At 47.6% G+C, this 27,266-nt stretch overlaps 10 protein-coding genes across 10 annotated transcripts; 6 read left to right on the forward strand and 4 right to left on the reverse strand.

The window, feature by feature from the left end:
- Nucleotides 1-2,759: 2,759 nt before the first annotated feature.
- On the forward strand, nucleotides 2,760-3,875 carry J7337_003409 (uncharacterized protein; the record flags this gene model as incomplete). The annotated part of the gene is made up of 1 exon (XM_044821125.1): nucleotides 2,760-3,875. The coding sequence occupies one exon, from the start codon at nucleotides 2,760-2,762 to the stop codon at nucleotides 3,873-3,875; it is 1,116 nt and encodes a 371-aa protein (XP_044685425.1).
- Nucleotides 3,876-5,050: 1,175 nt separating this feature from the next.
- On the forward strand, nucleotides 5,051-5,957 carry J7337_003410 (uncharacterized protein; the record flags this gene model as incomplete). The annotated part of the gene is made up of 4 exons (XM_044821126.1): nucleotides 5,051-5,122; nucleotides 5,181-5,414; nucleotides 5,463-5,783; nucleotides 5,832-5,957. The coding sequence occupies 4 exons, from the start codon at nucleotides 5,051-5,053 to the stop codon at nucleotides 5,955-5,957; spliced, it is 753 nt and encodes a 250-aa protein (XP_044685426.1).
- A 1,054-nt stretch (nucleotides 5,958-7,011) lies between these two features.
- On the reverse strand, nucleotides 7,012-7,649 carry J7337_003411 (uncharacterized protein; the record flags this gene model as incomplete). The annotated part of the gene is made up of 2 exons (XM_044821127.1): nucleotides 7,012-7,113; nucleotides 7,158-7,649. The coding sequence occupies 2 exons, from the start codon at nucleotides 7,647-7,649 to the stop codon at nucleotides 7,012-7,014; spliced, it is 594 nt and encodes a 197-aa protein (XP_044685427.1).
- An 882-nt stretch (nucleotides 7,650-8,531) lies between these two features.
- Nucleotides 8,532-9,573, reverse strand: J7337_003412 (uncharacterized protein; the record flags this gene model as incomplete). Its single annotated transcript, XM_044821128.1, has 2 exons — nucleotides 8,532-9,407; nucleotides 9,469-9,573. The coding sequence occupies 2 exons, from the start codon at nucleotides 9,571-9,573 to the stop codon at nucleotides 8,532-8,534; spliced, it is 981 nt and encodes a 326-aa protein (XP_044685428.1).
- A 2,044-nt stretch (nucleotides 9,574-11,617) lies between these two features.
- Nucleotides 11,618-12,090, forward strand: J7337_003413 (uncharacterized protein; the record flags this gene model as incomplete). The annotated part of the gene is made up of 2 exons (XM_044821129.1): nucleotides 11,618-11,666; nucleotides 11,720-12,090. The coding sequence occupies 2 exons, from the start codon at nucleotides 11,618-11,620 to the stop codon at nucleotides 12,088-12,090; spliced, it is 420 nt and encodes a 139-aa protein (XP_044685429.1).
- Nucleotides 12,091-13,797: 1,707 nt separating this feature from the next.
- On the forward strand, nucleotides 13,798-14,496 carry J7337_003414 (uncharacterized protein; the record flags this gene model as incomplete). Its single annotated transcript, XM_044821130.1, has 1 exon — nucleotides 13,798-14,496. One exon carries the CDS (start codon nucleotides 13,798-13,800, stop codon nucleotides 14,494-14,496), a length of 699 nt encoding a protein of 232 aa, XP_044685430.1.
- Nucleotides 14,497-14,949: 453 nt separating this feature from the next.
- Nucleotides 14,950-15,330, forward strand: J7337_003415 (uncharacterized protein; the record flags this gene model as incomplete). Its single annotated transcript, XM_044821131.1, has 1 exon — nucleotides 14,950-15,330. The coding sequence occupies one exon, from the start codon at nucleotides 14,950-14,952 to the stop codon at nucleotides 15,328-15,330; it is 381 nt and encodes a 126-aa protein (XP_044685431.1).
- Nucleotides 15,331-15,332: 2 nt separating this feature from the next.
- J7337_003416 (uncharacterized protein) lies at nucleotides 15,333-16,603 on the reverse strand (the record flags this gene model as incomplete). Its single annotated transcript, XM_044821132.1, has 2 exons — nucleotides 15,333-16,140; nucleotides 16,188-16,603. The coding sequence occupies 2 exons, from the start codon at nucleotides 16,601-16,603 to the stop codon at nucleotides 15,333-15,335; spliced, it is 1,224 nt and encodes a 407-aa protein (XP_044685432.1).
- A 5,505-nt stretch (nucleotides 16,604-22,108) lies between these two features.
- Nucleotides 22,109-24,169, forward strand: J7337_003417 (uncharacterized protein; the record flags this gene model as incomplete). The annotated part of the gene is made up of 1 exon (XM_044821133.1): nucleotides 22,109-24,169. The coding sequence occupies one exon, from the start codon at nucleotides 22,109-22,111 to the stop codon at nucleotides 24,167-24,169; it is 2,061 nt and encodes a 686-aa protein (XP_044685433.1).
- Nucleotides 24,170-24,416: 247 nt separating this feature from the next.
- J7337_003418 (uncharacterized protein) lies at nucleotides 24,417-25,409 on the reverse strand (the record flags this gene model as incomplete). Its single annotated transcript, XM_044821134.1, has 1 exon — nucleotides 24,417-25,409. One exon carries the CDS (start codon nucleotides 25,407-25,409, stop codon nucleotides 24,417-24,419), a length of 993 nt encoding a protein of 330 aa, XP_044685434.1.
- Between the last annotated feature and the right edge of the window lie 1,857 nt (nucleotides 25,410-27,266).

Here is a 27,266-nt window from a genome sequence, read left to right on the forward strand (position 1 = left end):
ACTACTGTAGTTTACTTGAGGAGTAAAGAATATCTTTGTGTAACATATGCTTGGGTCGAGGTTGTTGTGATTGTGTGAGGTTGCATCCGAGGCTAGCAAGGTCCTGAGAAAATCTGGCCCCGGGCTAGATAGCATCAAAGGCTTCCATCAGCAATGTCAAATCGTGCTTGCAATTCTATTGACTGATGGATTCTAGACTTGGCTGTGGCTCCAAGCCCTTCACTTAAACTGGACACGCTAGGCTTGAAAGAGACTTTCTGGGAGGGCAAGTCGAAGCGCCTCCGAGTCTTGAAACCGGAACATGATGTGATTTGCCTGTTAGAAAAGTGGTGGGGGTAGCATGACCCCACAAACTCCGAGTTGCTCCAAGTACAACGTTTTCTCACCCTTCATCAGCAATAATGAGATCATTCCCCAGCGGATGCTGGACGTGTAAGCTCAGACATCGGAAATGCGACCTCCAAATCCCTGCCTGTAGGGAATGCACCGACTGACGGATCCCGTGCCATGGCTACGGATCCAAGCCTACGTGGATGGACGGGTCAGATGCCGAGCACCGAGAGCTTGAGCGAATCAAAAGAGCTGTCAAACAGCATCTGAAGAAGGTTCGGAGGGGTCAGCGAAACCAGAGACTTGTAAGGGATGTGACAGTTACTTCTCCGTCGGAGCGATGTACCCCGTTGCAGACACCACTAGCTCCAGGTGCAACTGGGCATTCAAGTCCGTTTCTATCAGAGCAGAATGCACATCATGGCTGTGATAACTTGCAGTCTTCGGAGTCCTTTGTACAGGCTTCGAGTAGCTCACTCCCACGAAACTCAATCCTTGAAGAGGAAACTGCACACTCGGTCTCTCCATCACAGGGTTACACTCCGTCTTGCATCTTGCAACCCAGATTGGCATCTCTTATAATGTATTATCTCGACCATGTGTTTGTCTGGCAGTTCCCATACTACCAGTTCCAGTCCCGCTTGGGTAACAGAGGCTGGCTTCTCGTATTTCTCTACAACGGTCGCTCGCTGTCGCATGCTGCGTTTGCACTCTCCACCTTGCATCGAGATGCATCCCAGAAGAGGTGCTCTTATAACCGGCAAGCATTTGAGTTCCACTCAATGGCCTTGAGAGAGTTGCGGAATCTCTCGCAGCATACTGAGACCGAGACACTGCTTAACGACCGGACCAAGCTGGCTGAGTTTATAGCGGCTAGTTTGACACTGATAAGTTTTGAGGTAGGTCCTAGAACTACTTGTATCCTGATAGGATGACTTCTTCAACTTATCTTTCAGGTTTTCAATGGAGCTGAGTACGATTGGGTTCCGCACCTCGACGCCGTCACGGCTGTCGTCGCTATGCAATCGCCGGACGTCCTACTCCAGACTTCATCGTCCTCCGAAAATGCTTTGCCTTCTCCGATCACTTTCTTACGCGGCGATGATCCTCAATTGCAAGCAGATTTCAGTTTCCTCATCGCTGAAGCATTGTGGCATGATATCCTGGCTTGTGCAACGACAAGGCGTGTCCCACGGATACCTTATCGAAAATGGCTAGAGGGGTCAGATCTCGCAATGGAGGACTTGATGGGCTGTTACAACTGGGTCATGATTGCTATTGGAGACTTGGCTCATCTTCAAGCATGGAAAAAGGATATGAAGCAGAAAGGGGCTCTAAGCGTGCCGGAGTTGGTGAGAAGGGGCCAAAGAATAGAGAAGAGACTACAAGACGGCATCAGGGAACTAAAGCAAACTAAAAAGGTGAGTTCTGAAAGCATTATCAGACTCTACTAAAACATAGCTGACAACTCAAATATCAATAGGGAGGAGACAGTAATCGTGGCAGTATTTCACCAGCTCCATATGTCTCCCATGTTTTCGCACTTGCGTCGTTAGTCTTGTCAAGTACAATAGTCTCCGGGCCCTGGGCATGTCTTCCCGAGATTAAAGGTGCGATTACAGAGTCGGTCACTGTCCTGAAGGACTGACCCCAAGCCGTTCCTCTCCGGGGCCTGGTCTGGCCACTCTATATCATTGGCTGCATGGCCGAGCCCAGTCTCCAGTACTTTTTGGAGTCAGTTCTATGTAGAATCCAGGAAGAGAGTGGAGGGTTTGGAAACAGCGGTACCGTCATCAAGCTCCTAAAGAGCCGTTGGGCCGCACCGCCAGACCCTAATGATGATGGGGTGGGATTAGTGTTCCGGACAGGAGGTAATGTGCTCCTTACGTAGAAACTTCTCCTGATAACGGGGACCCTTAGATGCTTAATTCGAGTTTCGAACCTCTTTCATAGCAGCGAGTAGTAACGTGCCATGATACACGCTAGATTGAGGATCTACTTGATGTGAGCTTTAGTGCTAAGATTTTCTTTGCTAAATCTGGACAGGACGCATTGATAAAGGTCCATTTGTTCTGGAAAGCAAACTGAGTGCTGAACACGCCCCACGAAACCAGGTTCATGGGAGATAACTTGCACCGGATACAGTCGGCTCAATGGCAGCCGGGCCATCCTGGGAAGGCAGGTCGAAGCGCCAGTAACTTCAGAAAGCTTGAGAATGCTGACTGGCTGACTCAAAGTCATGAGATCTCTCGTTGTTATTACACTGCATCTTCGATCGCTCAGCATAGACTCTTATATATCCGGCACCATCAGCCCTCTTTATCCAACTTTCTGCTATCTTCTCCAATCACCAAGCACTTGATAGATCTTGTTACCCAACTTTTCAACACAAATCACCTACGCTGTAGCGCCTCGTGGCCAATACAAAAATGAAGTTTGAGCGCATGCCCATTGAGATTGAGTCGCCCGAGGAGTACGGCTACGACAAGATCAAGTACAATCTCTCCGAAAGCTCCGTTACCGACCAGACACTGGAGTCACTGGACATCAAGATCCCGAATCTTACCCTCCTATACAACGAACACCGAGGCGAGACAAAGCTGCAAAAGCTTATCGCTGATGACGCCGGCGTGAATGCCGATGACGTTCTCATCACCTCTGGAGCTGCTGGGGCTCTTTTCATCATCACGACCTCACAATTGGGTAGCACCCCTGACTCCGAGCGTAAACACCTTGTCGTGGTGCGTCCCAACTACGCGACTAATCTGGAGACCCCCAAGGCTGTTGGTTGCGAGATCTCATACATTGATGTTACGTTTGAGAATGGCTTCCAGCCCGACATTGATCAAATTGAGGCTGCTATCAAGCCCAACACTCGGCTTGTCTCGGTGACATGCCCTCATAATCCTACCGGCTCCACACTGTCTCGAGAGGCACTCGACAGGCTTGTGGCTATCACGAAGAAGAAAGGTGTTTTGTTGCTTGTCGATGAGACATATCGAGATATCGCTTTTGCTGAGAAGCTACCAGTCGCTGCGTCTTTGGGCGATCATGTTCTCAGCGTCTGCTCACTTTCAAAATCCTTCGGCATGCCTGGAGTCCGTATCGGCTGGCTCATTACCACCAACAAGACACTACAGGAAACCTTCCTAGCTGCAAAGGAACAGATCAGCATCAGCGGTAGCGTCATCAACGAGTGGATTGCAATCGATGTCTTATCCCGACGAGAGAAGATCTTGAGCGACACAACGAATGAGATGAGGGTTCGACTCCAGATGGTCGAGTCTTGGATTGAAAGGGAGGAGCTGCTTGAATGGGTTAAGCCGACTGGCGGTGTCGTCTGCTTTCCCCATATCAAGCAGGAGCCCAAGGGAGGCTTTGCGGCGTTCTATGAGAGGCTTATGAACAAGCATGCGACATATGTTGGGCCTGGTCATTGGTTTGAACTGTCCGATAGCTTTTTCAGGCTTGGCTATGGATGGCCTACTCGGGAGGAGCTTGAAGGAGGCATGAAGGCCATCTCGGCAGCGCTGCGAGATGAGTAGAACAGGTAAATCAGATGTTCGGTTCACGATAAAAGTTGAAGTTAGACATGAAGGCTGGCTTCACAATAGTTATTGGGTTTTGAGCAGTCTGATAGACCTTCTAGACTAGATATGGAAGGCCTCACTCGGGAGGGGTAGATAGTGGAGTGTATTGAAAGAAATATCTCAGCGCCACAGAGCTGCATATGCAGATAAGCCAGAATAGTCACAACGACCCATAATATTCTAAAACCAATCCAGTAATATATCACCTTTGCAATGAAGCCGAGCCAACACCCATTGAAAGCGGGATTATCACAACTCCTGAGGGGTTTAAATCATATCTGGCTGTGGGTATATAATTCCAGCTTGACTAATTATCCACGTTGTTCCGATCTCTTTTGTTCTCTCCATCGTACCGACAACAGCTTATAAAAATGCTCCTTGAGCACTTTACTTCAAACCATTGGTATGCTGCCACTCTGGCCATCTTCACTTGGTACATCCTCTCTTCTATTATAGCATGGTATCGTCTACGTCATATCCCAGGTCCCTTCTTAGCCAAATTTTCATATCTCTGGCTTGCCCGGTTAGCACTTAGTGGCAAAAAATATGAGACTCATCTTGAGCTCAATAAGAAATACGGTCCGATAGTGAGAGTCGGTCCTTACGAGGTTTTCACAGACGATCTGGAGCTATTGCGCAAAATCAACAGTACAAAAAGCTCATATGCCAAAGGAGCATCATATAGCGGTTCTCGATTGAATCCCTGGCACGAGTCCCTTTTCATGATGAGGGACCCGGTAGCTCATGATAAATTGAAAGCGAAGCTTATCTATGGTTACAGTGGCAAGGAAACAGCAGGTCCAGAAGCCGCTATTGACGAGCAAATCATGAATCTTATCCATCTCATACAGGATAAATATATATCGAAACCTAAGGAGTTTCGTCCGCTCGTATGGTCAAAGACAGCAGGTCTATTTACTTTAGACGTTATCTCTCGCCTTGCACTAGGCCAGGAATTTGGCTGCTTGAAGAGAGATGAGGACATCCACTGTTTCTTCGACACGTTGAACGATTATCTACCTGTTGTTGCATTGACAACGGATGTTCCATGGCTTCGGAATATAGCCTTCTCTCCCTTTTTTCTACAGCTGTTTGGCCCGAGTATCAAAGACAAGAAGGGAATAGGTAAAATGATGGGCCTTACTAATAAGGTTGTTGAGGAGTTCTACCACGGGGATGGTCAAGTCAAGCGGGATATGCTTGTGAGTCACATTTATCTGCCGATGGGGAGTTTGCGAGTTCCACTAATACTCCCTGTAGAGTTCATTCAAGAAACATGGATTGACTAAAGATGAATGCGAGATTGAGGCAATTTTCATGTTTGTCGCAGGGTCAGACACCACGGCTTCTGTTATTAGAGCAGGCATGCTTTACATTCTTGCGACACCTCACGTCTATTCTCGGTTGAAGCGAGAAATCGCAAACACTATCCGTGAGGGACGGGCTTCGAGACCAATCAGCAATGCAGAATCCCTTGCACAACCATACATACAGGTCAGTAGTATAACAGATTGACCGAAGTGGAACTAAAAACATGGTCAGGCTGTTGTTTATGAATGTCTTCGAATCCGCTCTGTCTCGACGAACATGAGCTTCAAAGAAGTTCCAACTGGCGGTGAATTCTACAACGGAAAATTTCTCCCTGCCGGCACCAACATAGGAGTTAACTTCTCAGGACTTCTCCGTTCAGAGACCTTGTTTGGCAAGGATGCTCATATCTTCAGACCGGAAAGGTTCACCGAGGTTGATGATAAGACAAGTGCCAAGATGAAGCGAGATGTCGAATTGACCTTTGGGCTCGGGAGGTGGAGTTGTCTGGGGAAGCCGATTGCTTTGATGGAGCTCAATAAGATTTTCTTCGAGGTATGGACTAAGCGGATGCAGTTACAAAGATGCTGACGAGAACTCTAGCTCTTTCGCCACTTCGACTTTCAGCTGGCTGAGCCACATCAGGCAATGCTGTTTGACTCCTATATGTTGTTTCGTGACAAGGGGTTGGTTCTCAGGGTTACTGAATCAGACCTTGAAGACCTTTAATTGACAAGGAACATATCTTCTAAGAGCAGAGTATAACTTGAGGATATGAGCAAGCAGTGGGATCAGGTTCAGCAAACATGGGTCATAGATAAACGGGCCGAGAGCCAAGGGATATCGTTGAGTTAGACAGATGCTTGTTATACGGCTGGCATTAATCTTTTGCTTGTCTAGTTCTCGGTAGCGGTTTTACTGTAACCAAAGAATTTGAAAGAACTAGGTTTGAGTACATTGGGAACAAGTGGCGTGAATCCATATTCGCTGGGCTCTTCCAATATGCCATGGAACACTTCCCTTACCTTTGCGCCTAGAAGTGGCATATTGGTAAGCAGACCTTGCGCGAGTAGCATGGGGTCTTGAGATCCTGAGAGGCGGTCACGCAAGTCCTGAGAGGTCAGCAGGGTCGAATTGTCGTGTGATTGAGACTTACTGTATACTGACGCCGTAGTCCTTCTACGTCATCTTCCCTGTCGCTTACCAGATCTGTTGGATTGTGTTGTGCAAACGATGCGATATCGTACAGCTTCGAACAAAATCCTATGAGACCACTCAGATCGCATTCTTCTCGGCGTTGGAAAGTCTTCAGAAAAGCAACGAATTGTCCAATCCATTCGACGTTCAGAGACACCTTTGAGTCTTCATGATCATGGAGCACTGTTGTCAAGAGGATTAGAACAGCGCACATCGGGTAGCAGATCATTTGCCTAGGTCATCAGCATAGACAACACACTTTAGTTGGGCGCCTTACCATAGAGAGGCAAATGGCTGTGAGGATAACCCTTGAAGCAAATAAATGGTAGCTCGGGCGCTTTGTGTGGGGGTAAGCGTACTCAGATGCAGGTTTGGATGTTCTCGTTCGATCGACGTGAGAGGGACATTATAAAGCTTCCCGATAGCCGTATAGATTTTCCAACTAGAAGCATAGTAGACAAATTGAAGGTGTATGATGCCGAGATTGTCCACTTGGGCCGATCCTGTAGGCCGAACTTCTGTAGGCAGCCCTGTCCTCCATGATTCAAGATCCGTGTCTAGTTCAGCAAGCGCCTCGATCATTTTATCACGGCTTTTCGCGAGTGATGAACCAGGGCAACAGCATTGACATATTCTTGACTGAATCAGTGCGAGCGTTGACATATACCTTGGGAGATGTGTGCTGGAACTATCACCTGTTATGAGATCCTGGGATGGAAGCTCGACGCTCACTTCACCAGATGGGGCGGGAAGGTTAAGGTTCAACGACACATTGCATCGGAGCACGTATAGCGTCCAAAAACACCGTTTCCGCCTTTCCATGTCGATGAGGTCACTCGATCCATAAAGATCTTCCAAGCCCAAACCAATACAATGGCTGGCATGCGCCGCCGCCGATAATAGTGCAGTGAATGCGTGGGTGTCGGCGGTTCCCCTCATAAACAAAGCCATAGCAAGCATCGCTTGACAGTCGTCGATGCCGCCACCGTTCATGACGATCTCTGGGAAGATAGCAAAGGCATTTTTAAAGTATGACCACGAAACAGGGAACATTTCTCTTATTGCTTTGTTGTCGGCCTTCCAATGAATGCCCGTGGCAATAAGGGCGTTGAGCATTACCCAGCGAGTAGGGTTGGTGTGACAATTTGATGACCCGGCTGAGTACTGGTCATTGACAAGCTTCAGAACATCGTCAGGTCTGAAGAGCGCCTGTGCTTCGTACATGTCTTCTAGGGCGTTGGATATAAAGTGTAAGATATGCTCTTTTGGGGGGAGCGGGACGAATACTTTTCGTTCGAGGTTGACGTTGTTTTCCTGAGCGTGGATTATGTTTCTCGTGACCTCTTCTGGCCATCTCGACGGCGGAGATTGAGTTAGATTGGCTCTTGTTATCCCATGGCTATTAATCGTCTCTTGAGACATTCCAGGGCCTAGAGGATTATCACTTAAGCCTTGGTTGACTGTAGGGAAGGCTTGTAGTGCAACTTCTACACTTTTAAGTCGTTGCTCGAGTGTTTGAATGTGCTGCTTGCTATGGATAATCAACACTTGACTCTCTACAGTCCCATCAGAAACATACCTTTTGCCGCGTCCTCTTCCTTTCCGCTCGCCATAGTAACACGCCGTCCTACGATTCAGACATCTTTGACAGCTTGGTAATTTGCCATCACATCGTACCTTGCTGCTTCTACACGGAACACAAGCCTATTGGTCTTAGGTCTGCAGGGTAAGGCGTCAGATTGCGGGGGCTTACATTCACAGTTCGTCTACTTCCATCACCCACAGCCTGCTTGCCTTGAATTTCCATCTGGCTTCTTGTGTTCAGAGGCGCAAAAACTTAATAGCAAATACCATAGAGTAAAAAGTCTTGGGTTCAATGCTTGTCTTGGAAGTTAACATGGTTCTCTGATTGACCTACTTGATTTGTCAAGTGCCACCAGCGTCGGAATTAAAATATATCCGATCATCAATCACAGCTCTTAGTAATCACGGACAAGGATGATTGTTTCTCCACAAATCCCTTCCTCATGACATGTTCAACCATCGTCGCAGAGAGCGAAATGCTTCGTGCAATACGCTGGATATAATGATAGACTAATGCTGCAGCTACTGTCCCCAAGCCTCAAAGAGAAGGTCCCTGATCTTTCGCGCCTTGACCTCAGGGAACTCCTCATTGAGAGTACGCTCAGGCTTGAGGTCAAACGCCCCCTCAATAAACATGCGGCCAAAAGCTGCAAAAAAGCCCTGCAGCATCGGCTTGGGGAAGAAAGGGTACAGGTGCGGGTGAGATGGCAACTCTGTTATTTTACCAGCCTTGAGATCCTCAATCGAGTCGTGCTTGATGGTGAACTTGACACCCTTGGCCTCTTCAGCGTACTGGACGAATTGATTCCACGAAACCTTGTCCCCAATGATGTAGGATTCCTTGTCCCACTTGGGAGCCCCAACGAGTGCTGCGACAAAGCGAGCGACGTCAAAGGTGTGGGTAAAGGTCACGAGCTCGTTGCCAGACCCTGGAATAGCGGCAAAATTGTTTTCGATGTCGACTACCAGAGCGATAGGGCTTTGATAAGACTTGACCTTGGGGAGTACCCAGTAGTCTGCAAAGTAGCCGTTGTACACAGTCGTATACTCGAGGCCCGAGGTTGCTTCCAAGGCGGCAATGACTTTGAGCTTGGCCCGAGCGATGGGGAAATAAGATGCGATCCTGTCCTCGCAGTTTAGTTTTGTTTTTCTAAAGCCCCAACAGCACAGCATCACTGACTCTTCGTTGTTTTTAATGCCCCAGATACTAGAGATGTATCGTTTGGTAGATCCCGACTTCTCAGCTGCTTTGATCAAGCTCAGCTCGGCAGAGACGTCGTCCATAGAGTTGATGGTGGATATGACAGTCTCAATGCTGTTGGTCTCAAGCGTGGCTGCAAGCTCATCGGTGTTGGTGTAGTCGACGCTGACAACCTTGACTCCTTGTACATCTTTAGCCTGCACGATGTCTATATGTTAGATGTTTTCCTGTCAAGCTTCGTAGTCTGATGTGATTTACCTCTCGAGCCAAGATCACTACGGTATGCTGGCCCTGTTCAACAATCGCTTCAACGATTGCGCGACCGAGCTTTCCGGCGCCTCCGGCGACAGCGATGATAGCCATGGTTTTCGTGCTTTGGCTTTTTGCTTCTTCTTTAGATGAGGATGTATGTCTGTCGTTCCAGATACAGTCAATGAGAGAGATAGATGATGAAGGCAAAAATTATGCCAGGTGGTCCTGGGACTATTTATATACCTACGTGGTATACATGCCAGGGAATCATTGGCAGTATAATACAGCCGTCCCTAGAAAATACAGATTAGTAAATGGCGCGCGGCTTTGTGGATAGCAAGCCCCTTGCTCAAGAAAAGCATGATAAACAAATGCTGGGTCGGAATTAAAATACTACCGAGAGTACCGGGTTTTCGAACCTTCCAGATAGCAAGCGAGGAATAGTAGTACCAGGGCTTCACCCGTACTAGTCATGTAGGCTCCGAGGATTGCGAGGCGGAAAAGCTGGAGGAAGAAGTGCATCTAATCAGTACTGAATATGGCTAGAGCTTTCGTATATGTTTTCGTTACCTGCCTCGATTTGAGGCACATTTCTCTTAACCGTACAGAGCAGCTGCACAGCTAAACAATGTCGTCGAGATGTCCTACGAAAAAGAGATTGATGTCCCTAAAGACAGAGTCTTGTTGACAATATTCCTAGCATGGTGCAGACATACCAAAAAGGTAGTAGTAGAGTTGACAAGCAAGGGAGTCAGGTGAAGTCAACCAACGAAGACCTACAATGGCCCCCTGCGACATGCAATCTGACCTGGGCCCAGTTTGGAATGCCACGTCCATTGCCCCCACGAAGGATCCTGAAGCTTCGAGTTGAAGATTTATATGACCACTTAGTGCGAGGTTTGACAAGACCAGACCGCAAGCCAGGGAGAACCTGAGCGGGGAGTATAGCATTTGCCATCCATGCATCCCTTGGCTACTAGCTCAATCCTATCAACCTTTAGACTGCCCAAGTAGGTAATGGCTCTTGAATGGCACGAAAGCTTCCCCGACTGGCCTCCAGGACGGTTCATATCGTCATGCCTAGCTTCCACTGTGAATACTGTAGACCAAATGAGTTACCAAGGGAGGATGTCTGTGAAGGGTTGAACCATGACTACATGATGCAAGACAGTTAAAAATCATCGAAGACATTGGTTGTGAGTAAATATCGATTGGTTTGACTCCTGAAGCTTATACTTGGCACAGTGTGTGTGTCTGGCGGCCCCTGCATGCAAGGTTTTGTCATAGAACGGCATAGATGCTGGTTATGTGGTTATGCTTTGCAGCAAGCTCTTCTCTGGCGGTAGATCGGTCTAAACGTTGCTAAAGCAAGTCATGTGACAACCCCCATCGGCATTTCTGACTTTTGCAACTGAAAGTCTTTATACATTCTGACCGATAGGTTGTCTGCAATGTATAAAATGATTGAACTTTAAATCTAGCTCTGCATCGTCTTGATAGACTTCCGAGTAAAGGAGAGACTTCAGAGTCTGTTATCCAATCTGCCACTTAAACTTTATTCTTGTGGCAAAAGACAGGCCTGCCTCCCTGCTATGTATGGCAGCTGCTCAGCAATTAAGCTTTTTAAGATTATGTAACTTCCGTAACTCGAATCTCTAGAGCTTCAATGACTCCACTCATCAGGATATCTAACCTTTCAGCCAAAGCAATATCCTAGGGAATAGTGAGGGCGGAGAATACTTTGACCGTATGTGTTTATGGCTGTCCTTTACCTTTGTGCCCTGGTGGCTGAAGCCTCTTTAAAACACTGACCTTACGCCAGTACGCCAATGACTCCACAGTCACAAGGACTGCCTGACAATACTGTCTATAAAGCCCCCCATGTCCCCAAGTCCCGACGAGGTTCATCCTCCTCATCCTTTTCCCCATTCTGACAAAACTTTACATTTGTTTCTCAATATCTGGTCTCAAGTACTGTCAGAATACGACAACCATCATCACCTGGCTTTACATCTCTCAAAACCCGCACTACCTTTCTTCTCTGAACAATACAGCCACCAATACCAGACTCTATTGTCATACTTTGACCCTTACTGTTTCCGACGGCACACCGTACAACAGCAACAGCAAGCCTTTCACTGCCGATACCTTCGAAATGGCTTCACTCATATCCTCTTCCAGTCCTTGGACTATAACCCCCAGTCGTAAGTCCCAGCCCCTGGTCTCAGTATCATACCCTGAGTCTAACATGTCACAGCAATGGATGATGTTCATCCCAACTTTTTAATTCTCAAGCACAAAGTCGACACCGTCGGCGACAAGGACGGCCCTTTCGTGGCCTTGTTTATCAGGGGCTCAAAATCCAAGGCCCGATGGGAAGGATGGGTTGACGAGAGATTCGTCCACGAGCGCGACGAAGGAAAGCTCCTCGCCTATTGGCAGCGAGTTGGGGGACGAGACGCACAAGGCGTGAGGGACACCTGTCCCCTGCGAATCCTGTATGCTCATCGCCGCAGAGAGAGTGGGCAGGCCACTGAATACTTCGTCCAGTACGTTGGATATCCTGATGAAGACGCTATAAACCAGTGGGAGCCGGAGTCGAAGGTTCTGGAAGCTCAGTGGGACTGATGACCCTATCGTGCCTGGCCAGTCTGGTCCACGCTACCACGACAGCCAAAGAATGCACATATCATGCCTTGTATTTAACTTTTCGTCATGGGAATATCTTACAATCCGCAGAAAAGGCTACGAAAACCAATCTACGGCCATGAACGCCTCATACCTCAATGACTAAACATGATGTACAATATTCTGAAACTGATTATGTAAAATACTACACTATCAATTCAGAGTTTCGTTACAACTATATTATCCTTGATAACCATATTTCTCCGCTGCTGGTAGATCTGCCTCTTTGTTGGCGTCGTCGGATTTTGCTGGTGCAACTTCGATTACCCAAGCCAAGTACAAGTATCAGACCATACTAGTTAGATTAGCTCTTTGGCTTTTCAAGTTTGCAGCTTCACACAGTTCCCTTAAGCCATAACTGCTGAACTCTATCTGGTCCCTGAAAAAGGTACTGGTGCTAAAATTCTCGACAGCCAATCCATAGTTATCAACTCCAGATACATGTTTCCTTGCCGAGTCTGTAAAGCTCCCGCCACTAATAAGACATTCAACAGTTGAGACCACAGCTTCCACTGCGGTCAGATGTTCATCTGGGAAAGAGCTCATCATCTTGTTTGTGAGGAGGTTTGTGCGAACGGTGCCCGGGCAGATGGCGTGTATTCGAACCCCCTCAGTAAGGAATGGGTAGGCCACGGACCGCATGAACACAAGCATACCAGCCTTTGGGGCAGTGTATAGACTCTTGTGCATACTTCGTGATGTCAGCCTTGTATGTCTTCTATTTTGAAGGGGGGTGTAATGGTTCATTAAAGTTTGCAATAGTTAGATACCTTATTCAATACGTTTGATATCCAAATGACGATGCCATCAGGTGGGAGCCCGAGTCGAAGGTACTCGAAGCTCAGTGGGATTGATGATACAATCTTCACTCTGCCACTCAGTCCCACCTCAGACGGTGCCGAAACAGCTGTCCGTGGTCCACTCGATGCGGCAGTGTTTACCTCTGCTCTGCTTTTGAACGGCATTCACGGAATTTGGCCGAAGACCAACGCAAATCATGTACCTTCTGTGGCCGATACATCTCATGGAAAGGTCAATTCCACTTTCTGCATTCGTTCCACGGTAAACGACTATGGATACACGTCACACAATAGAGCGTTTTGAAGAATACTATACAACCCATATAGATATTTACAGAGATACATTTACGTCGACAAGCATGTTCTTGCTGCTGCTGGTAGCCGACTGTCGAAGTGTGTATCTCAACATCTTGCTATTAGCATGTTTTAGTATTGCAGATACAACCTGAATCTCCCGGAGCTACTCGTAATGTAATGTGATTCTCATTCAATACGGGAAGATCTCCGTTGTTGCATCTTAATAGGTGCCCGACATTGTCACCGTCCTTTTCCGGAACTCATTAGCACCCTAATAAACGAGTTTGACAAGTTGCACTTTATGTAAACGCGATAGGGCGCAGAAACATTATAAGGCAGTCCGACAGCGGAGAGTCCTATCCCAAATACGGCAATTAGAACAGGAATCCGACGAGTGACACCACTGTCGCATAATAATTACGCCGGCACTTCCGGTTATGTCAGCTTTTTACTGGTTATAAATAACCTCACTATGAGTGGCCCAGCGCAACCCGATCACCACCATCGTCTTGTTACAACTTTCTTTGCAGATACAGTCAAAAGCTAAAGAATGTCTGCTGAAGAACAACGTGCGGCTTCACTCCGAGATGCCGAGAAAAAGGCTATCGAGCTATTCAACGAAATCGAAAGAACTCTCATCCGCCCTGGCATCAGCGAGAAAGAGTTGAACAACGAAATCCATGCTCTTGGCGCTGAACGTCACGGTGTGAGGACTCACTGGCACAAGCGAGTGATTCGCAGTGGACCCAACACCTTAAGGCCATTCGAAGATAACCCACCTGACCGAATAATTCAACAAGATGACATCCTCATCGTCGACCTTGGGCCTGTCTTTGAAGAGTGGGAGGCTGATTTTGGCCGCACTTTTGTTTTGGGAAATGACCCGAATAAGATCAAGCTGCGCGACGCTCTGGAGCCAATCTGGAAAGATGTCAAAGCCAAGTACTGCGAGAACCCAGACATGACGGGAGAGGAACTCTACAATATTGCCAAGGAGGCTGCTGAGAAGGAGGGCTTTGAGTTTGGTGCGCCGATTGCGGGTCATCTTGTTGGGTCTTTTCCGCATGAACGCATTCCTAAAGACAAGATCTCGCTTTACATTGCTGAACGGAATAGCAATTCTATGGACATGGTTGGGAAGGATGGGAATAAGAGGCATTGGATTCTAGAGATCCATTTGCATAATAAGCAGCTTGGATTTGGTGGGTTCTACGAGCAGTTGTTAACAGCTTCAGGTCCAGTTTTATAGCGAGTTCTATTTATCTTAGTTTTAAAAATGTGAAAGTGGCTTACCTTTTCGAGATGAGCATTAGTGGCTGGAAACGCCCCACTATACCAGCCACTATACCCTATCGGACTAACAGATCCAGGGAGAAGAGACAGGAATAACAATTAAGTAGCATGTAGTAAGCCAGGAGTTACCTACTGAGCTAATGCTTTAATAGCATCTAAGTTGAATCATTCTTATTAGCTAAATGCAACTATTAAACACAGCAGTAATGACATATTTCAAGACAGTAATGAGACAAATTATGATACTGACTTGTGTTAGTGCTGCTGTTAACAGAGGCTCCACAAGTTCTTAGTACACGGTTATTTGCCGAATCTCACACAGCGGGGTAAGTGATAACTTTTCCCTCATACCACTTGGTTTATTCTCACCGAAGCTAATTTGTCATATCAAACATTACAACACCACAAAATGTCAGTTCCCGCGGAACCAGATACGCAAATACCGCCTAGGGACGAGACCGGATCATGCAGCCGCCCAACGCATCGCTTGCAAGAGATCAAAGTCGGGGATAACAGCGTCCAGCTCTTGGTATCTACCAAAGACCACCTCTATGACGCTAAAGACGTTGGAGCTGGAGTCAACTCCTATCAAGTTATCGGTTCTTGGGAAGACAGCTCAGTCCAGGAACTCACCAAGATGTTGAGCCAACGCCAAGTCATTACAAATCGGCAGTCACCCACATACGCTGAAGCATCTCGCTTTGAGAAACATGGAGCAGGGAAATCTCTAGCAGAGGCTGGTCGGGATCAACACAATAGGATTGTGGGCGGGCAGCAGAGGAGCGAATAGAACTATCTTGTTGATTGCGTGTACCCTCCACCTACGCATTCCTCTTCTACCGTGCCTTCGTTGCGTACATGTTGCCGCTGGTTCTGAGATCTCAGCACTTCGTTAAGACTACCCTCCGAAACCGACCCGAAGAATTGAATAGAACCATGGCCGGCCCTAGCTCCCTTGATGTTGAACAGGTCCCCCAGCGTAGACACGCAAATTTGCTTCCCATCGTTCCCGACGCTGATATCTTCAACCACGTGCACCCTTCCAGACGATGCCCATTCCGATGCCCGATCGCAGACACTCAAGCACTGCTTCGTGCTTTCCAACTCATTTTGGAGCGTCTCGCGATTCGCACCCGGATCGACTTTCTGATTCAAATCTTGTACTAAGTCCTTAAGCCGGAGATTCTCCTCGGTATTACCACGGTGCGATTCGAGGCGGTCGATGGTGTCCGCAAGATTGAAGCTGCATGTCTTGAGCGTGGAAATAGTGAGGGAATCAGCGAGTGTCATGTTTTCAGCTGAGATAGACACAACAGCAGTCTTCGAGGAGGGCTCAGTAAGAACGGGTTGAAAACTCATCCCATTGATTTCTTCGAGGAGATGTTTCAGGTACTCGAGGCATCGTTCTGTACTTTCTTTTTCCTTCTCAAATTTTCGTAGATGGGCATGGCCTTCAGCAGCTTCTGTCTTGGCTCCTTGAGATACTATGTCTTGCAATTTGGAGTCGATGTCATTCAGATGCTTCTCCAGATCAAGCTTAGTGTCGCAAATCAAGTTTTTATAATCATTCAGAACTTCAAGGGTAACCTTGGACGAGCGCCTGGAAGCAAATTAGCGAAACCCTTCCTATTAGGCCGAGCAACTAACAGGTTGGCGTCACCTAGCGCTATAGCTATTGTCCCTTTGTAACCTGCCAAGAGTTCTTTGAACGAAACGATATCGCCATTCATGTACATCAGCTTAGCCCAATCTCTAAAACTTGTTCTTGCCTCCCCTCGAGTTCGCCTGCTGTTCTGCTCGATCAGGACTTGGAAATCTACACACGCCTGTCGGCACTGGATGAGAGGAATTTTGAGTGGTAGGAACGCGGTCTCGCCGGTACGCACATGATCTTGAAGCGGCTTAAGAACCGATCCAAGATCTTTGAGTTCGCGAAGGAGATCTAAAACTGCGGTTCGGTGGTTTCGGAAGCTCTGGATGGTCTCATAGAGTATTTTGCTCGATTGCAGGGTTGCGGTGACAACGGCAATTAGCCCAGACGCTACGCTAAGCGGATCGCCCATGATGAGTCGCCGCTTGGCGCACGAGGCCAAATTACCTAAAATAATAAGCTTAGATATTATGCAAAGTACTCTTTCTTCTATTGTCTTCGACGTTGACCTTGAAGCAAATGGAGCTAGGCTGAGGCATAAAGAAGCATCAGGCTATGTATGCGGGGTAAAGCTCCACACTGGCTGGTGAGTGTTTAGATTTCAATCAGGTCTATTATTGCCTCTGTAGCAAATGTACTTTAAATTTAAAATAGTCTAGTAGAATAATAAATGAAATTTAAGAAAGGTTATATATTAAGAAAAACAGTATCTGGTTCTTTAGAGTAGCAATAATATATCTCCTCTTTCCTTACTTTACTCAGACTAAATATATCATATCAAGACTATTATAACCCGTACTTCCTTCTCCTCCTCCAAAATATGGATTGACCTGCAAGACACTGGAATTGTTATACCAACAAGGTTTGTGATGTGTACGGCCCATCCTTCCATTACTTCAGAACCTTCATCCAGGCTAAACTTGGGTCGTTTGACATAAAGGAATTTTTTTTGTGTAAAATAGCTCGTTGCGCTTCAAGACAGAGCAATTTTGAAAGCCCGCCAAGGCTTAGTGTCTCGTCGCGTATGTAAGAGAGAATTTTTTAATTATGCTTCACTCTCATTTTGAGCGCCTCCTAAAGGAGATGATACTCTATCATCAAGACTATCGACAGACACCGAACTATTGTTGTCATCCCGCAACATCTCTGGAAAAGACGAATAGGTATTCGAGTCTCTTATTTTCCGCCTGATTTTCTTCTCTCTCAGTGTTTCTACTACATCTGCCCTTAGCCTCCGCGCAAGTCTGCTTAGAAGTTCATCCCGAGCTATGCTAAGGCTCTCTTCGTGACAATCAAGAAGTCGCCAATTTCTATACAAGTTGTTGTGAGACGAGCGAACACTTGGTTTATCGCCTTCAAGGGCTTCGAAGTAGTAATGGCATAGACGACAAGTTGGCTTACTGCCGCCAATATAATTCCAACGATTCCAGTAGCATTCTATAGTTGTCTGTTCGTTGCTCAGGAGGTATTCATATACCAGAACTTCCGCATGCAACAGAGGTCTAAATCTCCTGGAAATATGGGCAGCATTAATTATGTCGTCGATTCCCATCTGTTTTAGGTCGTCGGCTGCTTGTAGAAGCTGGGAGTCCTGGCTTTGATCTTCCGCAACTATATGCTGTAGGATGATCTCGCTCGAGAGGTCGGATCGCAAGATTGGGTTAGGAATGCGTGAACCAGATGGCACCATTGTAATCTCAAAATCCAGGAATAGCTCGGGCCATCTTTCAGAAACAGCAACAATGCCGAGAGCTGCTTTGCGGTAAGAAAGCCAGCGGCCAAGAAAGTGTCGGAGTTTGCACCACGGTTCGGATCTTGTCATTTCTCCATCTTTGGCCCTCTGTGAGATCATTTGATTGATTCCTGCTTGCTCTAGGTTGGTGATAGCCTTGATCAATGTTTCGCAGTCGCTGATTGCTAAGTTGGCAAGTTAGTTCCATATTGGCCACATGGTTCATGAGGGGAATAACCACATTTATCTTCTGTATTAGACTCGGAGATATCCAGTCTAAAGCTGCATTTGTCTGCCAAAGATAAGAGGCTCTGAGATGGCTCGGAAGCTTGAGGAGCTCAGTATGCGGTTTGTGCCCGTAAAAAAGCTGTGGGATGAAACTTACCTTCATCTTCATTCCTTCTTTTGCAGTTTTCTAGGCACTCTTGTACAGCTTTTTCCAGGAGTCTCAGGTACTCTTTAAGCCGTGACATGTTGAAGGATAGAATGAACCAAAGCACTCGCTTCCCTAACGCAGCACTTTGCAAACCTTCTGTGTTCTTGCCCACCAGGTCTAACAATGCTTGCACAAAATTCTGCGTTCTTTTGAGATCCCTGGTGTCCTTCGAGTTAAAGCCAAATACGTAATTGGGGCCAACAGAACCTCGGAGTATTGCAAGGGCGCTAACTGTGTCTCCGCCTCTTTCGTTGTCGCAGATTTGGGCCATCTTGTTGACATAAAACTGGAATGCTTTAAGATCCAGCATGTCCGCTTTGTAATTTCTGGTCGATTGGCTCTCGGATGGATATGTAGGCAACGTTCCAACTTCTCTCAAGGCGACTTCGAGAAGTACGGGTTCATATAACAGCTCGAGTTGGTGAGAGCTCAAGCCTCCGAACGTTTCTGATTGCCATGCCTGTGATATAGACATGTTCGCTTCTGGCCTGGATGGTATCAGATAAGAAGATGATGACGAGGATTGAATATTCAGCTTCCATAAGAATTGTTCAAGGGGGAAAAAAAAGAAATCAACTGGTTCATGCCATGATATATATAGTTGAAATCCAGCCAAGCTGCCAGCCTTGGTCTAAAACATGACGCTCTCCATGTAGATGACAACACTGGCCAGTTGATTAAGGATCTTCTACGTAAATGGCTGGCGAAATGACGTAACCAATATTACAGCACAATATATTAGCCGCGGGAAAATAGGACTTTCCGGCTTGCAGATGTGAGACAGTAAGGCAAGGGAGATGATGTAGGGGGCTGACCGTACATAGCGTGTCAGCCTCTGATTGAGTCTATCGCGCCCCACTTTAAGTAATCAGTCCTGGAGGCCGACCATTTATCACATAATGATATAAATAGAATTTAAGCTTTTTATTCATTTCTATACTTCCTCTCTTATTAGCTAATATCCCGGAGCTTAAATATTATAGACTTGTCTACCTGATCTGTATTCTAGAGAGAAGATATAAACTATTTTAGTCTTTTTATTTATATCTTAATAACTTTTCTATTTAAGAAGAAGAGAATAATAGAATATAGATAATATATCTAATTAGAGTCCTCTTTAGAGCTACAGCCTATTATTAAAGGTTACCCTTTTAGTTTAAAGAAGCATTAAGTACAGCTACGTTTTCTACTTTAAATAGCTTTAATATAGTTAAGATATTATAAGAAACTAATAAACTATAAAATCTTTCAGATCTAAACCAAGAGCAAGTCTGAACCAAATTTTATAAGTATCTCAGTAGTATAAGATAAGCAGCATAACGATTGAGTCTATTCTGTAGGTTATGTAATGCATGACTGCTATGTTAGAGTATAGAGATGCCGGACAAAGACGTGGGGCGTTCGGAGTAAGCAATCAAGGAGTGAGTTGTCGGATTGAGCGTACAGTCGAAGACATGGGGTGTAGGGCTTAAGACAAACGTATAGCAAAACAAGCCTAGACTTTGCTAAAGAGCACTGTACGCCTGAAGGTTGGGGGATACTCATATACTGCTGCTTTCATATAAGAAGGGCATAGACGCCCAGCTTCTTCATAGTGCTACTACAGTCCCACTGTTGATCCGGCTGCTCTGCTTTGTTCCTCCAACAAGCCCGCAAAATACCCCAAACAGTGCCACAGTTTCCTATCATGCCAGTTCCTTCAGACAATACACTGCTTAGTAGTGCTTCAAAGAATGGCTGTTGGTCTCGATCTGCTAAGCAGCCAGCAACGCAGATGGGCCAGCTCAGCTGCCGAGGAGACACCATTTGGGGTGCCATCTTGATCTCTAGAATCACTCGGCTTACGCTTCTTCTCACCGTAGTCAACGAGATATCAGTTGTTACTTCAGCGGTTAAAGCAGCGAGCTGAGCCAACGCCGCGGCGGCGAATATGCGAGTAACAGAATGCTGATCAGGCCGCTGCTCAGATCTCGGGCGACCCAATGCCTGGTTTTGCATCATCTTAGATGATGCTCCTTGGATTTCCCTTGAGGCCATCGGAGTCGTATCCACAACGGCCTCCAGTTCATCGTCGATCCGTTGTCTTTTTGTTCTAAAAGCCTCCAGATCAAAACTGCCCTTCTCGAGACAGTCAGATTTCCACTGACTCAACACTGCGAGATCCCCTATGAACTTCATCACAGAGTTGTGACAGCCCATTATATGCGCAAGCTGAAATGTGCAGTTGGGTCCCAGCCATTCATCATATGGAAGCTTTGGTGTCCCCCGCGTGGCTATACAGGCTAATAAATCCATCCAGAGTAGGACGGGGAGATGAAATGCCATAGCTGCAGTAGCCTTGCCTTCGAACAGAGGAGTCGGGCGCTGATTTACTGATTGCAGAAGCGGGGGCTGATTATGCATCATGACGGCGATTGAGGACATGGCGGTTAGATGCGGCTGCCAGTTTGTTGCACTTCCTCGAAGGACCTGTCATCTCTCAGCACGCGTTCTAGTCCAATTGACGCCTTTTTACCTCAAAGCTAATCAGAGCGATGCCGCAAGTGATAATCTCCACCAGAGTCTCGTTTTCAGGCCGAAGCTCATTGACATCAATGGACGACACAAAATCCTGAAGCTGTCTGACCGCTTTGGTATGGAACTCTAGTTCGATATGGTGGTTGTTTGTCTCGCCTAGCGATGATCGCTGATGCAACGCTGCGAGACCCATTGATGCACGATAGAGAGGTCCATTTTTGCTCAGGAGCCATAGCAGCCAGCCTCGAGACAATTTTGCTTTGTCAAAAAATGGGTACTGGTATGGAAATACGTGGTCTAGATAGTGCATCAGAAGACTGGCTTCATCGTAGTGAAGGGGCTCGGCAAATGACTGTCCTGAGAGGACCCGGGTCTGCAAGGATCGAGGAGTCAAAATTGGTGATGGCGTCGCTCGTGAATTGGCATCTGCTGATTAGCAAAGTAAGGATACTCTCCAACGACGATCACACTTACTCAGAGAAACATTGGTGACTTGAATTTCGTCTTCAGCAACGCTTGGTAGGCTCTCCCCTTGCCTTGTGTCTTGATTGATGCCTCTTAGTCGACGCCCCTGAAGCCTTTTCTGCTGTCTAAAATTCTTCTTCACAGCCAGTTTGATGCGCTGTTTCTCCTGCTTTTCGTTTGGACCTCCGTCCATCCACGATGGTATTGGTCCATACCCATGGCACTGAACCTCCCTACTCGAGCATTGGATGCAGGCTGTTGGTGCCCCATCACATTTGACGTGCCTAATTTTGCATGTCCAACAGCATGCGGGTTTCGCCAGCCTTGTCATCGTGACTCGCCAGTGAGAGACGTTTCAGTTCCTGCGTAACTGATATTCGTTCCGAACAGGAAAGGTGTCTTCGACTTTCAACTTCGGAAAAAGCCCTTTATCAACTGAAGGGTTGGGACATTCCCCGCAGTCGTGGCGCTCCAAGACCACGACGACCTTCCTTCAAGAGCTTAGCGGCTCCGAAGCTGAAGCTCGGAGCCAATCACTTTCTTGATCGGCCAGCATTTTCCGAACATGATGCCTGAAGCACCCTTAACTCATTCTCGGAGAGTGAATGTATGTTTGTTTGAAATAGAGTGGCATCATGTTGGCGGACTACAGCTCGACGCATGCATATAAGAGATGCCATTCCTCGCAATCATTAAGGTTTCTTGGCTCTTCACTCTTCAGCACCCTTCGTGTACCTCGTCCTTCTTGATCATCTCCTTCATCCAAAATGACCAGCAAAACCACTCTCAACTTACTAGAGGCCTCTATCAGCGACCTCAAACAGTTGCTTGACAACCGTGCCATCACAAGTGTTGAACTTGTCGCTCTTTACTTGCATCGCATCGGCAAATATGACTGCCGCGGTCCTTGTCTCAACTCAATCACTCTCATCAACCCAGATGTCTTCGCTGAAGCACAGGCTTCAGATGAGTACCGTGCATCTGGAAACCCGCCACGCCCCTTAGAGGGTATCCCCTTTACTGTCAAAGACAGCTACAAGGTCAAAGGCATGACTGTGGCAGCTGCATCACCTGCCTTTGAGAAGCTCGAAGCTACCTCAGACGCTGCCATTGTCGAGCTACTTCGCAAAGCAGGTGCTGTGGTGCTTGGAAAGACCAACATGCCCCCGATGGCTGACGGTGGCTGTCAACGTGGATTGTACGGACGGTCGGAGAGTCCATATAATCAGAAGTATATGCCCACTGCTTATGCATCTGGTTCCTCGTATGGCTGTGGTGTGTCTACCACCGCGAGTCTGGCTGCATTTGGCTTTGCTGGAGAAGCGGTCACTTCAGGTCGCTCTCCAGCATCCAATAATGCACTGGTTGGCTATGCACCGTCCCGTAGTGTTATTCCTCCCCGAGGGCTATGGCCTTTGTACCCAACTTGTGACCAGGTTGTTCCTCACACAAGGACTATGGATGATCTGTTTCATGTTCTCAATGCTGTTGTTGCGGACGATGGCGCTGCCAGCGACGCTGACTTTTGGCGTTCACAACCATACGTATCACTCCCAAAGGCCAGCGAGATACGACCGGTTGACTATCTCACCTTAGCCGACCCAGGCGCCCTTCGAAACAAGCGACTGGCTGTCCCTCGATGTTTCATCGGAGTTGAGGGAGCCAAGCCGGAAAACGCATGCTCCGTGGGCGTCCGGGCCCTATGGGAGAGGGCGCGAGCAGACATCGAGAAGCTAGGCGCCACCATCATTGAGACTGATTTTCCGCTTTTCGAGAACTATACGAGACAGGACTCTCCGGGCCAGAGCATGAATGTTACCAATCTACCAGAGGAATGGCCAGGGCTCGAGCGGTGTGAGATGATCGCCTTGAGTTGGAACAGCTTCCTCCGCGGCAACGGCGATAAGGATATACCAAGCTTCATATCTGGAGTTGAGCTTGACAAGATTCACCCTCATATTGCCCCTATGGATGATCCCTCTCAGCACACCGAGTCCCAGAATCAGGTTCGCTACGAGGACATGGTCGCTGCAGTCAAGAGATGGGGAGATAAGAGCCTCGCTGACCTGCCCGGCTGTCGGGAGGCGCTCCAAGCCTTGGAGGCGATGCGGAAGAAGGATTTGGAGGATTGGATGGTTGAGAATAACTACGATGCCGTAGTGTTCCCGACCAATGGAGATGTCGCGCTCGCTGATTCGGATGAAAGCTACGAATCGATGATGTCTGCACTACGTGATGGAGTCAAGTATGCAAATGGTGGCCGGTCGCTGAAGCATCTTGGGGTTCCATGTATAACTGTGCCTATGGGGACTCTTGCCGAGGAGAAGATGCCCGTTGGACTGTCGTTCAGTGGTAGAGCTTATGACGATTCTAACTTACTGAGCTATGCCTATGCCTACGAGAGAGCCACCAAACGTCGGGAGATTCCCCCTTTGGCTCCTTCACTGCCTTCAGATGAAATTCCCATTACTCGCCCAAGTCTTGCATCTCCCGCTAGGCCAAAACCAACTATCGACATAGCATCGATTACATCTGTCAACGAGGACTCACCTGACTTAGATGTTCGGGTAGTCAAGGTGACGGGAACTTGCTATTTACCAGGCTCAAATGGCCCCTCGATCAGCTTAGACGTCTTTGCTAATGGTCAGCCAACGTCACCTGTTAACTGGACGGGAAATAACTGGGTGTGGACAGGTCGGCTCACTCGACCTAGGCGTGACGATAAGTACCCGCCTCTGGCGAAGGTTCCAAGGGATCAGTTCCTTCTTGTGTTCATTGCCAAGGCAGATTCTGAACGCTCTGCTGGTTCTTTTACCTTGCTTGACTAAGCCGGACGTGGCAAAGAATTGGGTCTGATCAAATTTTGCTGGGTGGCGGCCCCAGATTAGGCTCCGGTAGCTGTAAGACTCCATTCACACGTAAGCGCAGAGCTCTTCGATAATAGTACAGTGTGCAATGAACGAACATTTTGATGCCAGTATAGTTTGATCTCTGATGCAGAATATGTGCTACTGGTCTAAGTTTTGATTAATATCTTATAATAATAGTCTAAAATGCGTAGTCATCGTCGTTCGGTTAATCCATGATATCGGTGATAAAGCGAAAAGTCAAGCCATCTACACGCATATCTGAACCCATCTCGATGCTGCATCGAACCACTTCATAAGCATTGGTCTCGTATGCCCGCAAGCGTTCCTCTTGTTCTCGAGTCTCAACGAGAAGTGCTTTTCCAAGGACCAAGTTGGTGTGACTTGGATCGTCCACTAAGGCGTAGTATCTTCCCCAGGTCGTCAAGGTTCCACCTCGAACAGTGGCTACATGGTATTCCGCTTGGAACTCGGGGCCAAAGAGTTTCGATAGAAAGGATGCATCCGTAAGCGTCCCGTAAAAGAAGTACCAGACTGGGTATTCGTTCTGTGAAGGGCGTGGTGTTGCAGCAAGTCCTGGTCGAAACTGGGGTAGTGTTGTATCAATACCCAACGTTGGGTACACAGAAATGGGCGAGAGATCCTTTGGTGCATAGGGATCCTTGATAATGGTTGGTTCAAAACCTGGGTGGGGATTTTCCTTCAGCCATGCTTCGATGGCTAACTTATCCATCCCATTGATCTTGAAGAAAGAACACGGCTGTCCAGACAGGTTGGTGGCAGCAAGAACTTCTGTTGAGGATGCGCACCACAGGCCCGCAGCTTGAATCACAGCTTGGACGCTGTTCAAGGGGCCTTCGAGCTTGATCAAGAAGATAGCGGTTCGAAGTTTTCGCTTCTCCTTCATAGACATCTCCTGGCGTTGATTGCGATCACGTGCGCTACCACTGCACAAGTGTTCATAGGATTCTCGGTCGTGTCCATCGGCCTCCATCCGAGCTCGCACGACGGACCAGTGATCATCTGAAACTGGGAAGCGCAGAGGGTAGTTTCGGTGCTCTCTGATCTTCCTCTCGGCCGTCGCGGATAAGTAACCAAATAGCTTTTGCCACCGCGCGATAGTTGACTCAGGGATATTCTCATCCTCTTGAAATGCTGATGCGGCCTGAGCCATGGCTTCAAGCTCGTCGAGGAGGTCCATGACTGTACATTGGCGATCGACACCGTTTTGTTCTCGTGCAGTGATTAGTGGGTTGGTGGTTGGACGTTATATCGTAGCGGTACGTGGGCGCGAAGGGTCTTTGATTCATAGAAAAGATGTGTTCGATTATAGAGCTTAGTGCATAGAACCTCTTTAAGCGGGCCCGGAGTGCTTTTCAATTTAGTTTTTCTAAGGGGCACAAACAAGCTTTTCTTGCTACACAACCCCTAAAGTTAAGCTTTAGGCTTCTGACGTAGGTGATGGTGACACCGGTATGAGTCACGGGGGTCACCCACCATTTGCGTCGAAACAGCCGTGCTGCTAACGATTGAACATTAGATCGATGGCCATCATTTCATTTCCCTTCCAATGAATCTACCCACGACTCACGCAATTCCAACACTTGCATCTCTCCGCCTGATAAAAGGTTCACTCCGCCTGACCCAGAAGAGCTGTCTCTAACGGCTCGTCGTGCTGAAAACAACCCTGCATCGCGGACCGCTGCACAGACTTTCACTCTCGGCGCGCCAGACTTTGAATGACAGTTTGATTTCCCTACCCTTGAACCAAGTCTTGACAGAAGACTGCATCTTACCTTCAACCCTTTTCAGCATATACTGAGCTGCGTTTGGATGGCAGCGTGGTTGCTCTGCAAAGAGAGATAGGTCCTTCCATAGCCCGTAGACCTCTGGTCTTGACAAGTCTAGAAGACTCGCTTCGAAGTCCTATTCACTATCCTTCTTATGCCAAAAGAAGATAAATAGGGTATCTGTCTCGAGCAGACACGAGCCCCAGTTTTCATATGAGCCATGGGTTCCGAAGAACGCAACGTCTTCCACATCCCAGCATTTGGCAGGTGCCTCATTCCAGTATTTGGGCGATATTTCCGGTGGCAGCTCTACTGACACCAACGTGAAGCGACTGTATGAAACAAGGTTCGATCCGCTAGCCACAGATGATGGCGATCGTACGGCCAGACTAGGCATCGTGGTGAGAAGTGTGACTCTGCAGAATAGAGCTTCGGCCCCAAAACAACTCTCCAGATTAAATCTGCCACTTGAAATGTGACTATGGGCTCTCACAAAAGTGTTGGGTCCCACCTTACGCATGGGTATTGTGCAAAAGTCTCCTTCATAACCATGAGCCATGCAATATAGCTGCAGCCCGTATCTGTAACCCTTATCTGGGTAGTACTGAGCGAACATTAGGGCCATTAATATGAGGCCCTTATTTGAAACGCTGATATCGCCCTCCTCGACGAGGGAATCAGTCACGGAGTACATTTTAGAGCAAGCAGAAAAGTCGTTCACTGACTCCGCCAGAAAGCCGCAGTATTCTTCTTTCGGCACCTCCGATGATTGTGGTGGCGTCCAGGCTAAAATGCTCAAGTCACAAGTCGATCTGATAATTTCCTCTTGGAGGCGTCGAAATGCAGCCTTGCCTTCTCCGTAGAGCATCGGCATATGAATGTTGCATATCCCAAGCAAGCAGTATGCGATATCCTCCTCCCGAGTCGTCTGTCGACCCGCAGCCCAGGAGAGACGTTTTGCGATGCACGCGGATGAAACTGGAACGTTGTGACCAAGTATATCGGGGTCGATTCGTGTGATGGCTGTAAGTTGGTCCATGAGGCTGTTCTTGGTACCAATACAATTCCATGAATCGTCGAAAAAGGCAATGACTTCTGGCGCTATCAGCTCCTGCAACGTCCAGCCGCGACTAAACCATCGGCATTCACCCAGCGATGATCCGTCGAACTTGTCTGCGAGGTATACGTAACAGATGCTTGCCTTCTGATACCAAACAAACATTGAGTTGATGGCTTCAGTCAGTTCGGCACTGCTGGATTTGTCGATG

This window comes from Fusarium musae, chromosome 2, assembly GCF_019915245.1.
Source record: "Fusarium musae strain F31 chromosome 2, whole genome shotgun sequence".
In the NCBI taxonomy this organism is placed as follows: Eukaryota; Fungi; Ascomycota; class Sordariomycetes; order Hypocreales; family Nectriaceae; genus Fusarium; species Fusarium musae.